This window comes from Sesamum indicum, linkage group LG8 (assembly GCF_026168435.1).
Source record: "Sesamum indicum cultivar Baizhima isolate 11 linkage group LG8, ASM2616843v1, whole genome shotgun sequence".
In the NCBI taxonomy this organism is placed as follows: Eukaryota; Viridiplantae; Streptophyta; class Magnoliopsida; order Lamiales; family Pedaliaceae; genus Sesamum; species Sesamum indicum.
In genome coordinates, this window is record NC_142664.1 from 158,297 (window position 1) to 172,758 (window position 14,462).

At 37.3% G+C, this 14,462-nt stretch overlaps 3 protein-coding genes across 8 annotated transcripts; 1 reads left to right on the forward strand and 2 right to left on the reverse strand.

Moving 5' to 3' along the window:
• Positions 1–21: 21 nt before the first annotated feature.
• LOC105167234 (putative zinc transporter 10) lies at positions 22–1,669 on the reverse strand. Its single transcript, XM_011086862.3, has 2 exons — positions 964–1,669; positions 22–598 (listed from the first exon to the last, which is right to left on the reverse strand). The coding sequence occupies exons 1-2, from the start codon at positions 1,552–1,554 to the stop codon at positions 143–145; spliced, it is 1,047 nt and encodes a 348-aa protein (XP_011085164.1). The 5' UTR covers positions 1,555–1,669; the 3' UTR covers positions 22–142.
• Positions 1,670–6,578: 4,909 nt separating this feature from the next.
• LOC105167235 (transcription termination factor MTEF18, mitochondrial) lies at positions 6,579–8,948 on the reverse strand. 2 transcript variants are annotated; one of them, XM_088883177.1, is made up of 2 exons: positions 8,649–8,948; positions 6,579–8,445 (listed from the first exon to the last, which is right to left on the reverse strand). In XM_088883177.1, the coding sequence occupies exon 2, from the start codon at positions 8,424–8,426 to the stop codon at positions 6,681–6,683; it is 1,746 nt and encodes a 581-aa protein (XP_088739303.1). In that variant the 5' UTR covers positions 8,427–8,445; positions 8,649–8,948; the 3' UTR covers positions 6,579–6,680. The 2 variants fall into 2 exon arrangements, with proteins under 2 accessions (XP_088739303.1, XP_020551349.1); XM_020695690.2 differs by having other exon boundaries at positions 6,579–8,946.
• Positions 8,949–9,554: 606 nt separating this feature from the next.
• On the forward strand, positions 9,555–14,252 carry LOC105167236 (uncharacterized). 5 transcript variants are annotated; one of them, XM_020696216.2, is made up of 10 exons: positions 9,555–9,783; positions 10,488–10,615; positions 10,802–10,999; positions 11,296–11,384; positions 11,471–11,609; positions 12,137–12,211; positions 12,653–12,774; positions 12,852–12,927; positions 13,194–13,253; positions 13,661–14,252. In XM_020696216.2, the coding sequence occupies exons 3-10, from the start codon at positions 10,841–10,843 to the stop codon at positions 13,787–13,789; spliced, it is 849 nt and encodes a 282-aa protein (XP_020551875.1). In that variant the 5' UTR covers positions 9,555–9,783; positions 10,488–10,615; positions 10,802–10,840; the 3' UTR covers positions 13,790–14,252. The 5 variants fall into 5 exon arrangements, with proteins under 5 accessions (XP_020551875.1, XP_020551874.1, XP_020551873.1 ...); XM_020696215.2 differs by having other exon boundaries at positions 10,529–10,615; XM_020696214.2 differs by having other exon boundaries at positions 10,570–10,615.
• Positions 14,253–14,462: the final 210 nt, after the last annotated feature.

The window sequence follows — 14,462 nt, forward strand, 5'->3', positions numbered from 1 at the left end:
ATTGCAGTTTGTTCATTTCAATTTTATGCAAGGTGCACATGATTTGATTTCTTATTGAGAGATAGAAATAGTTTTACATTTCAAATAAAAACTGGGGAATTAACACAACTGAAAATAAGATTTGAAAGTGATTTTAATCTATTCAAGCCCATTTAGCCATGAGAGACATTCCTCCTGCGCCCAAAAGGACGGCCACATAGGACTTAATTTGGAGCTTGACGCTTCCCTGCAACTTTTGCCCCATAAAATCAGCAGCCAAAAGGTCGACCAAGGCCATGTATATGAGTAGGCCTGCAGATGAAGCATTGAGCAACCCCACAGTGATCAATGCCCGAGGGCTGTTCTCTTTGTAACTGCTGGCTAATGCTAGTCCCAGAGCTATTCCAAACGGAGTTGTGACTGAAAAGAAGAATGCCATTGCAGCCTTCTTTAAAAACTTGTATTCTGCCTGGAGAATGCAACCACCCAGTCCCATTCCTTCAAACATTTGATGGAAGCAGAGGGCGGCCACCAGTCCCTTGATGCTGCAAGTGTTGTTAGACGCCCCAAGAGACAGCCCTATCACCACTGAGTGAACAATGATTCCCAGCTCCAATACCTGCATTCATCGTTGATTATACGTATATAGGAGTTGAGTACTGTTTTCCTAGCTATATATATATATCCACTTGCATGCATCGATCATACAACTACTACTGAATTTCCTCCATATATATATCCTCATATTCTTTTACTTTTTTCATGTACTTCGCCGTACCTACCTGTTTGGTTTTGACTAATCCTTCCCTTAAATTATTTCATGTCATTGTCATGTAAATGCATGAATGAAAATAATGTCATCAATCAATTCCACATAATAATATTTAGATTGGTTAAAATACACAGTACTCCATTAATAATAATTATCATATATGTGTGTGTGGTGGGGGGGGGGGGGGGGGGAGGTGATAATTATGTACTAACCATGGCAATTACTCGGTAACGCAGAAGTTGCGAACCCTCAACTTCCAACTTGGACCCGTGGTGGTGGCCGTGGAAATGAGAATGGGCGGCAGCCTCCACCACCGCCATCTCCTGATCTCCGCCGGACTCCGGCAGCACCAGGGCGGCTTTGTGTTTCTTGGAGTATAGGCTTGTTGCCATGGAATCAATCATGAGGGTTATAATTGCAGAGAGCATGGCGACAAATCCAGTGAAGGGGAACTTATGCCATGGGTTATCCTTCAAGCAACTGGAAGACAACATATCGAAAGAATCAGGCAAAACGTGCATGAATCCGGTGGCTAAAATAATTCCAGCAGCGAAGGCCTTGACGATGACGAAGAGGTTACGGTCGGGGCTGAGAGCAGGGATAGAGCGGGTGAGAAGCGGGAAAGAGACGCCGATCATGCTGGTGAGGAGGATGGAGACGATGGCGATGATCTTGAGAGGCAAGGCTTTCTTTTTGTTGATGCAGGCGTCATATTGTTGAGCGCCGCAGTCGTCGACAACGGAGACAACCGGGAGGGAAAGGTTGGAGAGGATAATGAAGAGGATGACAAGTTTAGAATTCATCTTAAAATATAATATTTGTTGAAAGCGGCTAAGGAAGTACGTAAGAAGGTAATAATACTGAAATTTGAATGTGAATTAGTAGGGGGAGAGAGGAGATGGCCAAATTTATAGCGTGGGGAGGGAGGGAGGGAGGAGGTGATGAGGGTAGGGTGGTTTACGTAAGAAGAAATAATTAAAAAAGGAAGATATACATATTGCAGATATTTAGGAATATTAGTTAATTAATATTGGTTGTAAATGATATAGGAGTTTTAATTTAAATTGAGTCCAGGTGCAATCGAGGTTTGGGGTCATGTGGTGCGGCGTAGTTGGGATTGAGGTGGACACGTGGTTTGCGCCTCACGTGGCAACTTTGGCTTTGTACGTGGCCGTACAGTCAATAATTCGACAAGGCGCTTCAAATTGAAAATAAATTCAGATGATATCGACATGTAGATGAGATGAGGATTTCCGTTAGTCACCCATATCCATCATATATATCTATATGTATATATAGCAGAACCAATTTGATTCAATACTATTTTTTTTATTTTTTTAATCACCAAAAGAAAAATTCTGCTGGTTAGAAATCTCATTATTTTAAATTAATAATTTAACTCATATTTATCTACACAATAATTTTAATTTAACTCATTATTTTAATTAATTCTTTATTTTTATTTTTATATAGGGTTGAATATGTATAGTAGTTGATCAATCTATCTATTCGACACTAACATATTTTATTCATTAAAAAAATGTTTTTTTTTGCATAAAAAATTCATTTACAGCACTATATATTACAAAAAAATATTTAATTTTAAAAAAATAAAAATATATTGTAAATGCATGCACTCTTCATTCATATGGTGAAATAAAATTTAGTCAATTACCATAATTAATATATAATAGCATCAAACATATATTTTTACAAATTAAAGTATTAAAGTTTATTAATTATATATATATATATATATTGAGGTTTTGATATAATTTGGTTAATAAGGGATATATATATATATACAGAGAGAGAGAAAGAGAAAGAGAGAGAGTGTTTCTATATATTGGGGAGCGGAGGTTGTAATTATATAGTTGACTTTATAGAGTTTCATTGATATATTCAAGTACTAAGTTATTTTTTGTTTGGGAGAGTTGACCCCGCGGGTACACCCACTATACATCAATTATCTAACCCTATTCTCAGAAGGGGAAAAATTCAGCATATGTAGTATTAGATTAGATGAGATTAGGCCGGTTTTAATTTAATGATTGGACCACTTAATTAAAATTAGATTCTGAATAATTTAAAAAACAATATATATATATATATATATATATGTATATACAACTGGAAGTGGCAGTATTCATGCCACACATTGAGACTGAGTTGAGACTTGGGAGTAGTGTGCATTAATTATCAATTTTCACAACCCTTGTCCCATACCATACCAATTATCACACAGGTGCCCCATTTCTATCACCTACCTACATTCTACATCATCCTATTGCTAGTTCTTTTTTATTTAATTTTCCGGCCCCCTAATATATATATGTCTCTGGCTTATCTAGTAAACTTGCTTTAAGCTATGTACTTAAGTAATAATCAGTAAACCTGACCAAGATTTAATACTTCAGTCCACACACACACACACACACATATATATATATATTGTTTTAATTTGCAGTCTTAGCAATTGTGCATTCTTCAGCATTACCTACTTATCATTCCTCTCGTTTATTTTACAACATATATATTGCTAAGACAGTCATAGTATTTTAGAGAAAGAAAAAAGAGTTGACTAAATTCTGTATTTATTCAGTTAAAAATTCAAGCTATAAATAGTCATTCAAAAACAATAGAAAATACCAAGAATAAGGAATCCTTTGCTAAATAATAAAGACCTATTCTAAGCAAGCAAGCCCAAATAATATGATATTTTATTTATTGGTCAATGTTGACTAAGTCCTAACAATTCCTCTCTTTGTTGAAAGAATTTAGTCTCTGCATAAACTCACAGCTTTGTCATCACATCACCAATTTGGTGCAATCAATCACTTTTATCATTCCTGCCTGTACAAATTCTTGAAGAAAGTGAAACCAACATCTACGTCCATGCATCACTGGATTTCTTGATAGCTTGATTGCAGAATTGCCATCACAATGGATACTTATTGACTTCTCATCAATTTGATCAAGTGTCATGAGTAACCTCTTTATCCATATAGCTTGACAGGAACATCATGAATTCTGCCTCTGTCCTAGACAATCTCACAATTGGTTGTTTCTTATAAGACCATGATACAGCCCCGAAACTAAAAAGAAAAATATTTCCAAGTATTTTTCTATCATCTAAGTCACCCGCGTAATCACTATCAGTGCATATTGTAAGTTTATCACTTCATCCCTTGTACAAAATTCCATACTCCATTGTTCCTTGCAAATATCTTAGCACTCTCTTTGCTAGTTGTAAATGAAGCTGAGTAGGATTCTCCATATATCTGCTCACAAGACTTACGACAAACAGCATGTCTGGATGAGTAGCTGTAAGATACATAAGACATCCTACAATTTGTATGAAGTAAGTCTTCTCCACCTTAGTTCTTCCTTCATCCTTGCACAACTTTAAACCAGGAACAATTGGAGTTTGAACAGAATTACTTTGATTCATCCCAAAACGTTGCAGCATCTCCTCAACATACTTCCTTTGACTAATAATAATCCCTCCTAATTTCTGCAAGACTTCAAGACCCAAGAAATACATTATTTTACCAAGATCAATCATATCAAACTCATGCTTCATTGAATTCTTAAATTCAGCAAACATCAACTCATCGTTTCCTGTAAAAAGAAGATTATCAACATATAAACTTACCATGAGCATGTTGCCCCCTATGTTTCGTTTCACAAATAGGGTATGCTCATAACCACATTTTTTAAAACCTTTCTTAACGAAATAAGCTTCGATACGACTATACCATGCACGGGGAGCTTGTTTAAGCCGATAAAGAGCTTTCTTTAATTTATATACTTTTTCCTCTTTTCCCTTTGGGATATAACCACAAGGTTGATCAACAAAAACATCTTCAACTAGTTCTCCATGTAAAAAGGCAGACTTCACTTCTAATTGATAGATAACTCACCCTTTTTGTGTTGCTAAAGCAATCACTAATCGCACAATCTCCATACGAGCCATCTGAGCAAACACTTCTGTGTAATCTATACCATAGTGTTGCGCATATTCCTTTACGACCAGCCTTGCTTTAAACTTGTCAACTTATCCCTTTTTACAGACTATCAGCCTTTATTATTGAAAATTGATCAGCGCATTAAAGGTTAGGAAGGAATGAGATTATCGTATGTTGGGAGAGTACAGATTATTAAATCTGTCTTTATGGCGTTAAGTATATATTGGACTTCTGCGTTCATTCTACCTAAAGGTGGTGTTATAAGGAAAATTGAGAAACGTCTGAGAGTTTTTCTGTGGAAAGGCACAGCAACCAGTGGATATGCCAAAGTAGCATTGAAGGATGTCTGTATGTCGGCGTCGGAGGGGGGTCAGGGCCTATAGGACATCGCTACTTTAAATCGTGCCTTGATGAGCAAGAAACTGTGTGATGTTATTCGATGTGATAGAACATCAATCTGAGTAGAATGGTTATATAACGGGCGGCTACGTGATAAATCTGTATGAACGATCACTGACAATGAGGGTTCGTGGGGCTGGAGTAAACTCCTTCTTTTACTCCCCTTGCTTCGATCGATGGTGGACTATCAGATTGGTGATGGGAATTCATTTTATCTGTGGCATGATCCATGGCACCACCTTGGTCCCCTTATTGAGACATTCCCACAGGGTCCACGTCTACTTGGGCTTCGGACGACGGACAAACTCAGCAGTGTTATTATGAAGGGGCAATGGTATTGGCCTCTCATTATGGACATTGAGTGCTTAGAGATTTTGCATGCATTGCCGATAATTCATGGCGAGACAGATCGCATTATTTGGCGATTTGAGACGGGACGACCTACAGTCTTACAGGCTATCGGACCCATCGGAACCCCAAGTAGGTAGGTTTTCACTACTCTCGGGTTCCCTGAAGATCCCTAGGCATAATTTCATCCTATGGCTTGCTATTTTGGGGAAACTATCCTCAGTTGATAAACCATGGCTATCATACTCAGGCACCTGTATATTATGTGATGAGGGTGCAATGAAAACACATATTCATCTATTTTTTCGATGTGGTTATACCAGAAGATGCCTGACAGTGATTCGGCGGATTGTTCAGTTTGAATGGCCTAATAGAGAGTGACCACAAGACGTTGAGTGAGCTGCAAAGGAATGGAGAGGAAAACATATCATTAACTTAGCTTATTGTGCACTTCTTGCTGCTTGCATTGACCACATTTGGAGAGAACAAAATTTGAGATGCTTTGAGCATGCGGAATGACCACCGAACATCATAACCACCATTATTGTGGAAGATATTAGATAGAGAATTATCAGTATTAATTTATCTTGTTATGTTAATTCATTTGCATTATATAGATTATCGTGTATCCCTTGGCCTGTCGAGGGAGAAACCACCAGTTGAGCACTGTTGTACTGTATTATCTTATTTTACTAATGAAACTTACATTTATAAAAAAAAAAACAAAGCAACCCCAAACTGAAGTGGGCCGACCTGGTCCCACTTGTTGGGCTTTACCTTAAACTAGTGGGCTGAATGAATTGGTATGCCGCATTTTTGGTCTGTGATTTTGAACTTTAGCAGCAGAACAAACAGCACGGTGGTGATAAATGATAAATTAAAACAAAGTTCACTATTCTCCTCCAATCGGAATTCATGAATCCACACAGCTCCCCTTTAATAAATTAAGAGAAAAACGTAGACGAGACAAAGAAAAAGAAACAAACAATATGCATAGAATAAGATCATGCATTTTTCAGTTTTCTGCATGCTTCAAAATCCCATCACCACTCACATTTGCGTTTTTTTTCACCTAAGATGTCTTCCTCAAAATACAAAAGCATATCAAGTAGCAAAAGTTGGAATTAAAAAGAAAAGGAAAACAAAAAAAAAACATTGATAAATTACGATAGAGGTGCAATCCAAGAATTGCCTATGTATTATTATAATTGATCTCAGCTTGAGGGCAATGCTTTTTTCAATTTTTCCCACACAGCTGGACCTTCAGGATGTATATCTACAAAATACTTTACAAACCGTGTATCTGAACAAGCAACAAGCGTGCTTACTGATAACATGGGCTTTGCAGCACCTTTTTCTCTAAGCCATGCATACATAGAAAATCTCCTACTAATTCTCTCCATATCGTAACAAAGATACGATGGAAAAGCCACTATAGAATCCACCGGATATCCCAAGTAGTTTCTTAAGCAGTCTATCTTTTTTTCAAGAATATCTTTGGTCTGGTTTAGAGCTGTCGGGGCCTGTTTGACCATACTTGACACTGCATTGAAGTCCAAACCCGCCCGCACCAGGCAATCAAACCTCTCCTGCAGCTGATCCCCTCTGCCACGGAAGCGCTTCAGAGCTTTCGTCATCTCCTCTGAATTTTCTACATAACCAATTCTCAGTAAAAATTCTGTTTTCTCCACAAAATTGCTTGGATTCCTGGCCGCCACATACTCAGCATTACAAATGTTTGATTTAAAAGCCAAGTTGAAAAACGTGGACGGGTCATTTTTTATACTCTCACATAAGCTATGCTTATCACCGTTGAAATTCCTCAACACAGTCTTTGGTCCTTTTAGAGAGTGGGAACCCAAAAATTTCAAGTGGATAGACAGAATCTGCCCAATATTATCTGGTTCCATCTCTATCTCAAAGAGAAAGTGCAATGCCTTCCAGAAGTTCTTGGAGCACTTGGGCGATAGAATCTGCGGGTTCTTCAAGACCAAAGCATAAACCTCATTCATTTTAAGGCCCAATTTAAGCAAAGCACCAACCACTACATAGACTTGTTTCCCAGATCCGTCAAATAATAACGCAGTATCTTTCCGAAACAAATCCCCCATCTGAGCATCACTATAACCTATTTCACGAAGAAAACATAATGTATCGAGTACTCTATTCCAATGGTATGTCTTTTTGCTAGATAAATAGCTTCCAATCCAGTTGCTGTCAAAGCCCATTTCTTTCAGTTTGTGAAGAACCCTTATAAATGCATTATTCACTTCACCAGCCAAAAGCAGGGGACAACAAGTTACAAGCTTGATGACAGTTGATCTACTCAAACCTAAGTGCTCGTATGCCCTCAATTTGCAATCCAAAACCCCAAATTCATATCTGAAGATCTCATTCACTTCCTTGTACATCCTTCCTATCTTACTTCGTGGTATGCCATAATCACTAAGGGTGTGATAGTTATCAAGCAAGACTTGATCATCATTGAGAAATATCAAGCCTCTTGGAAGAAGGGATTGAAATTCTGTGGGGCTCAAGCCCAAACTCTCAAAGAAGGGTTCGAACTCATTGATGGGATGGTACCTGAAGAACCTTGACAACGCTCTTGACACATCTTGCTCCTTTTCCACCTTAGCGATCAGGTCCCCAAGAAAGCGGGGTGAGTTCTTGCTTATGTGCTCGGCATCCAGGAAGCTCAATCCCCTAGTACAATGCAAGTAATCAAAAAGCGCAGCCTGTGCATCAGACTTGGCGAGACGTGGAATTCCATCGATGGAAAGGGCAACTGACGGCTGAGCTGCGGATTTAGGCATAAAAAGCTCAGGATTGTTGAAGGGAAGTTCAAAACGGTGGAAGAAGTGGATTCTTGAGAATCTATGGAGCAGAGGGATATGGAAAAGAGTGGGATCTCTTGCAATAACAGCAGGGTACAAGAAGAGATTATGAAGGCGGACAATCATCTTTGAAGACAGGGTTTTGCTGAATTTCCGAAACAACATAGAAGATGCAGAAATTAGGAAGCGATACTAGGAGAAAGCAGATAAATTCAAACAAGAGAAAGGAAAGAAGCTAAAGAAGATGTGTTGAATGAATGTTTGGTTGGTGAGTTTAAAGCTAAAAAATTTAGAAATTAACATAAGTTGTTTTGGTAGAGGATTGAATTTGTATGGCGTTTCTCATACCTCTGGCCAGGCGAAGGAATTGGTGAAATTCATCCCCAATTATTTAAGTAACTCCTGCTCACTGCTGTGCTGAATGATTAGTACATTTGAGAAATAGGGTTTTGCAGTTAAAACCCTAGAGAAGAGGATTTTGGGTAGGCCCAAACATGAAGATGATAATAAGTATTAGGCCCAATTGCATTAAAAAGCAAGGTAGAAGAAGAAGCAAGAAGGCATGGGGGAGTTGAGAATGAGATGGTGATGATACGTCTTATTCTATGATATAAGATATTCATCCCCATCCACCATACCATTGTTAGCATATGTGAGACCAGTTTTACTCACCACATTCCAATCTTATGCAAACCACTCGTTGCATACACACATACGATGCTTTTTACATTTTTAGTACATCAAGAGTCGACCATATTTGAAGAGCAACTATATATGTTTTTATCAAATATTTGACCAACAAAAACTTTTAAAATGATTAGGGAAAGTGAGTTGTCAAAGACTTGATTTTGAGTGCAAATATATAAAAAATTTTACAAGCCTAATTAAAAGGACAAAATTGTCCTACACTTTTATCAACCCACTCTATATTTGTCTAATAATAGCATGTATGCAACAAAAGAGTTGTACAAAAAAAAGAAAGATATCCAACAATACTCAAAACTCAGAGGGTGAATAATACAAAATTTAGATTATGAGCCTAAAAATGGGACATGTCATGTACTTCAAGAGTGCATAATATAATGCATTGATTTATTTATATTTTACTAGCATTTTATCAATTCATAAGAGTATGAATATCAAATTTTTATTTCAAAAAAAAAAAAAGAAAAGAAAAGAAAAAGTTGGGAGTATTGCAGCTGATGTAGAGCAAGAGCTACATTTTACATAATTATCAAATTCCAATGAAATAATATTTTAGAGTTGAGTTACCGGTTTCTTGCAGGGTTGGTTACACACTCTCTACCACACCCATTTTTTCCATTGTTCATATCTTCCTTCAGGTTTTTCTTGCCTCCCTTTAATCTGCCCAAGCCCACCAAGAAACAGAAAAATAACCTCCACTTTATCCCCAACCCAAGAATCAAGAATGTGAGTCATCTTCATCTTCCGTAATTTTCTGGTGGGATTTCTCAACTGTTAGGTATGGGGACCCCAACTTCTCTTTATATTTTCCGACGTTACTCTTATGATCTCGTGGATTTTTGGCGTCTTTCTAACTCTTGTTTTTGCAATTAATGTCCGAGTACTATCTATGATCTCAAGCTGCATTTATCACAGTTTCTTCGTTTTACGGCAAAGGCAATGTATTATGTATGCTCACCATCATGTCTGATACACACCCACCCACCCCATTCCATTGTGGTTGCGAGCTATAAAAGGGTCCCATATCATGTCCTCTTCTATTAAATCCCATTCTTTTACGTGAGGATTTCAGATGGCGATGGAGTTTCTGGTGTTACAGATTATTACTTTTTCAATCTTGAGGAAATTAAAGCATATCTTTGTCTATCCTATGCAATCTTGAATCCCAACTGCTTATGTAGTGAAATACTAGCTCTGTCCAAGCTGAGTCCTCAGGGTATATAATTCTTTCTACAGCTTCCAAATATACCACTATATCCAAATTATCTTACACCATTATTACTTTATTCATCAATATAGTATAATCTTACATCAATACCATCCGTCTTTTTTAGTCTAATCTTTTGAACCTTTTTACTGGACTTGTTTACTGCTTTAATCATGGTATTCTCCTTGTTCAATACGATATAGATCAAATCTGTTTAATGAAGATGTAACTTGAATTCATCAACTTTCTCCATATGCCCTGTTCGTCTCCTTTAGGAGTATTGACATTGGGCATTGAGGAGTTCTTTTAATTACAGGACTATCTACTACTATCTATCCAGACCATAATTTTTTGCAGGATGAGAGAAAACAAATTGGTCCCTGAGCTCACCCTACCATCAATGGTAAAACAATTATATGACTCTACCTTGGAGCAGTTATACATGTGATCTTACAAACAATTTCCCTTTATCTTTGCCTCATTTGCTTTCTTTCCATTTGAGGGCGATGCCCATCATAACTTATATCCGTTATGCTGTTGTTGTGCCAAAGCTCATTCTCTCTAAGTATTTTGTTCAATTTGTTGCCAGGAAGCCTGGAAATTAATGTTGTAGAAGAGAATCAAACACATGGTCTGGCAATTCTGTATAATGGCAGTTTCTCAACGAACAGTTTTGGCATTTAAGTCTTATCAAAACCAGGCTGGGGTGCTAGTCAAAAACTACTTACTAGCGGACCCTTTTATCCCATACACTTCTGTACTTGCTGGTGTATTGGCATTCAAATTGGTAAGTTCGAGCATTGTCAAATTCCTTTCAACTTTTGCATTATCATAGGTTCTGAGAAGCCAGGGCCATTACTGTGTTAAGTATCTAAACCATAATAATGAAAGCTAGAGGTGCTTGCCATCATTCTGTTTTATTTCATAAAGTAGGAGACTCCTCTGCATTTTGAAATTCTGGATTACAAGTACCAGATACGTTTCTTACTATCGCTATGAAAAAGTAGGAGCATATGTTTGTCAACAGAAAAATATGCTATCATGAGACTCTATTGAGTATTAGTGACTGTTGGCCTTCAACAGGTCTATGATCTGACCCAGCTCATCAGCACTTTTAACTTCAGGAGTTATAATGCTCTCACCAAGACACAAAGAATTGACTGGAATAATCGGTGACTAAACTTGCTCATTATATACTTTTTTTACTCTTTTACATTTTAATGCTGCTCTGACTTCTTGTGCACTAACTTACCTGCAGAGGTGTTTCCACTCTTCATGCCATTTTTACGTCAATTGTGTCCTTGTACTTTGTGTTCTGGTCCGATCTTTTCTCCGATCATGATTTTGCTGGGTTAATTATCCTCCGAAGTTCACCTCTCTCAACATTTGCACTCGGGGTAAGTTTCTAATATATCTTCATTTTTTCAAGAAGATTCTCTTGGGTGCATTTTACATTACTTGAAAAGGGTATTTGTATGTGATAATATCCACAATATTTTATATTTCTAGTTTTTGGGAAAAAGAATCATGGATGCATCATTTAAACCCAAAAGGAATGAACTTTAGCAATAATTAAAGTAGCACGTCCAGTACCAAAATTGGTAAGATACTAGTCGGGGGTACATTTATATCAGCTATTAAGCTTTTGTCTTTAATAATGAAGAAATATGAGTTTATGGAATCTTAATTTATGCTATCAAGTGAAACTAGGCTGGTTCATCGTCTCAAATGTTGTTTATGTAAGGCATTTAGTACAAAGTGATAAGATGAAAACCATAAAACTGGATAACAAACTGACATGCATCTGACATTTAATCATTCTTAGTCAGATCTCTACTTAGTTTCGTTTGGATTATTTTTCCATTAGTTTATCAAGTTATGAAACTCATGACATTATCATTTTCTGGTGTGCAACTCTTGGCAGATTTCGGTTGGGTATTTCATTTCAGACCTTGGAATGATTTGTTGGCTGTATCCTTCTTTGGGCGGAGTGGAGTACGTAAGTGAACTGCAAGCATGAAAATGAATTACGTTTGGCGTGCTTCTGCATTACATTGGTCTGCATGGTTGATTCTGTATAGGTTCTTATAGGATTATTGAACTATGCATATTCAGCCTTGTAGAGTGATTCAATTAAGTGATGGGAAACTGGATGTGATGCTTCCATGACTTCAATACCCTGAATGGTTCTGTATAGTTGGAGCGAGATAAGCAGAGTAACATGCACATTAGATGGTTTGACTTCTATACTTCATTCAGGAAATTATAGCTCCTTATGTAGAACCCTGAGTTTGTATCATATCTCCAATATCCTTGCACCTTATTTGAGGATATACAGAAAAATTGTCTGTTCATGATTAAACACTAGTATCAATGTAATACCATTTTATTTGAAAATGCACAGTGCAACGGTAACAGTTCCATTGCTTTTGGATTTCAGATTGTCCATCACTCTCTTTCAGGAATTGCACTAGCATATTCCATGTTTACAGGGGAAGGGCAGCTTTACACTTTCATGGTCCTGATATCTGAGGTGACAACGCCAGAGATCAACATGAGATGGTGAGCTCTCAGAATGTTGAAGTGAGGAATTATAACCTGAGATTGTTTTTTGCTGAAATTATCTGCATTTTCCACAGGTATCTTGACATGGCTGGATTGAAGAGATCCAACGCATATCTGATTAATGGGGTTGCTATTTTTGTTGCTTGGTTGGTGCGTAAATCTTCTTTGTTCTGTATTGCTGTTGTTTGCAGCATGATCTATAATACAAACAAACTAAGAATTTTCAGAAGCAACAATTAGTTAACATGACACTGTGCATATACAGTTGGTTGCATATTGGTTTCCCTGTAACTTGAGAAGCTTCTTTCAGATTTTAATATTTAGCGATGTACTTGTGATGGGGTGTATTCTTGATTTTAAAAGTTACACTGTTTGTTTTCATGAATGCTTATTGAAACTGGTATCGTTAAATGCAGGTGGCAAGAATTCTTCTGTTTGTTTACATATTTTACCATGTCTATCTGCACCATGATCAGGTAACTACATCCTTAAGATTTCATTGTGCCACAAAGCCTACTTGGTTATCTCTTTCAAGCTTAAAGGAAAACCTCTCTTTGAATTCTGTGTTCTGAGAATTATTATATGCCAGCTAGTCAGCTACTCTTCTATTCTGCTTATTAATATGTGAATGTGCAATAAGACAGCTTAAGCAAATTTCTTCATTGTATAGATTCTCTCTCACACCCATAATGTTTTCAAGCTCAGTTTACATTTTCTCTTCTTTAATTTCATCTTTCTCAAGTATTATAGAAAAATTGTTACTCTGTCATACTTCTGTCTCCCTTAAGATGAACATGAAATCTTTGCACCCGGTCGATATAAGAAGAATCCACAAAGCACATATATATTACGGATCGTATAAGAGCTATTGAATTACTTGCAGGTCATGCAAATGCATGCTGTTGGTTTCCTTTTGGTACTTTGTGTACCCGTGGTGCTTGCAGTCATGAACTTAATGTGGTTTGGGAAGATTATCAAAGGGCTGATGAAGACTTTAGCAAAGAGGCAGTGACTAGTACTGTTGTAGACAACTTGACAAGTAGATAACAATTGATGTCAATTCCCTGCGTGATGTTAAATCCATTTTCTTGTGCACTTGTGCTGAAACTGGGAAAATGATAGAAGAGAAAGATATGTGAAAACAGATAGATTGCACAGGTTTTCTGGAAGTTAATAGCCAGTAATGGACACATGAAGCCTGATGGTCGACGTTTATTTGCATCTAAAGAGGATGCAAATTCTGTACACATTTTTGGAAGATTATCAACATCTGTTGAAAGAGAGACTGTAGAAACGTAAAAAGAGAAATGGTAAAGGAAGGTAAGAGAAGCTTTCTCTGTGTAATATTCAGTACTTTGTTAAACAATCTCAAAAGTTGTTTTTGGATGTGAGAGAGAGCTGTAGGAATGATAATCGTTTTCTTGAATTACCAAAGCTGCTTGGTGTGCCACAGGCACAGGCTGAGGCTGTAATAATGAGTTTGCCTTACCTAATCAACTTTGAGAGGTCATTTCAAAAAGGTGACCGAGTGCATGATTCTTGGTCTCATCCTCTTTATGTAGTTGCACTCTGTTAGAGTTGTTCAGTATTGTTGCTGCGTTCACATCTTTTCTTCCTAGACTGCATGCTAAAACTAAGGTAATTTGCACAGAATAATGTTAGTAATGGTGGTGCGGCCGGAGTTC

Excerpts from the sequence above, each read along its gene's own strand:
- LOC105167234 (XM_011086862.3), bottom strand. The coding sequence starts at position 1,554 with ATGAATTCTAAACTTGTCATCCTCTTCATTATCCTCTCCAACCTTTCC. Across the intron at positions 599-963 it reads GTTACCGAGTAATTGCCATG|GTATTGGAGCTGGGAATCAT; the intron begins GTTAGTACATAA and ends CGATGAATGCAG.
- LOC105167235 (XM_020695690.2), bottom strand. The coding sequence starts at position 8,465 with ATGTTGTTTCGGAAATTCAGCAAAACCCTGTCTTCAAAGATGATTGTC.
- LOC105167236 (XM_020696216.2), top strand. The coding sequence starts at position 10,841 with ATGGTCTGGCAATTCTGTATAATGGCAGTTTCTCAACGAACAGTTTTG. Across the intron at positions 11,385-11,470 it reads AGAATTGACTGGAATAATCG|AGGTGTTTCCACTCTTCATG; the intron begins GTGACTAAACTT and ends ACTTACCTGCAG. Across the intron at positions 12,928-13,193 it reads CTATTTTTGTTGCTTGGTTG|GTGGCAAGAATTCTTCTGTT; the intron begins GTGCGTAAATCT and ends CGTTAAATGCAG.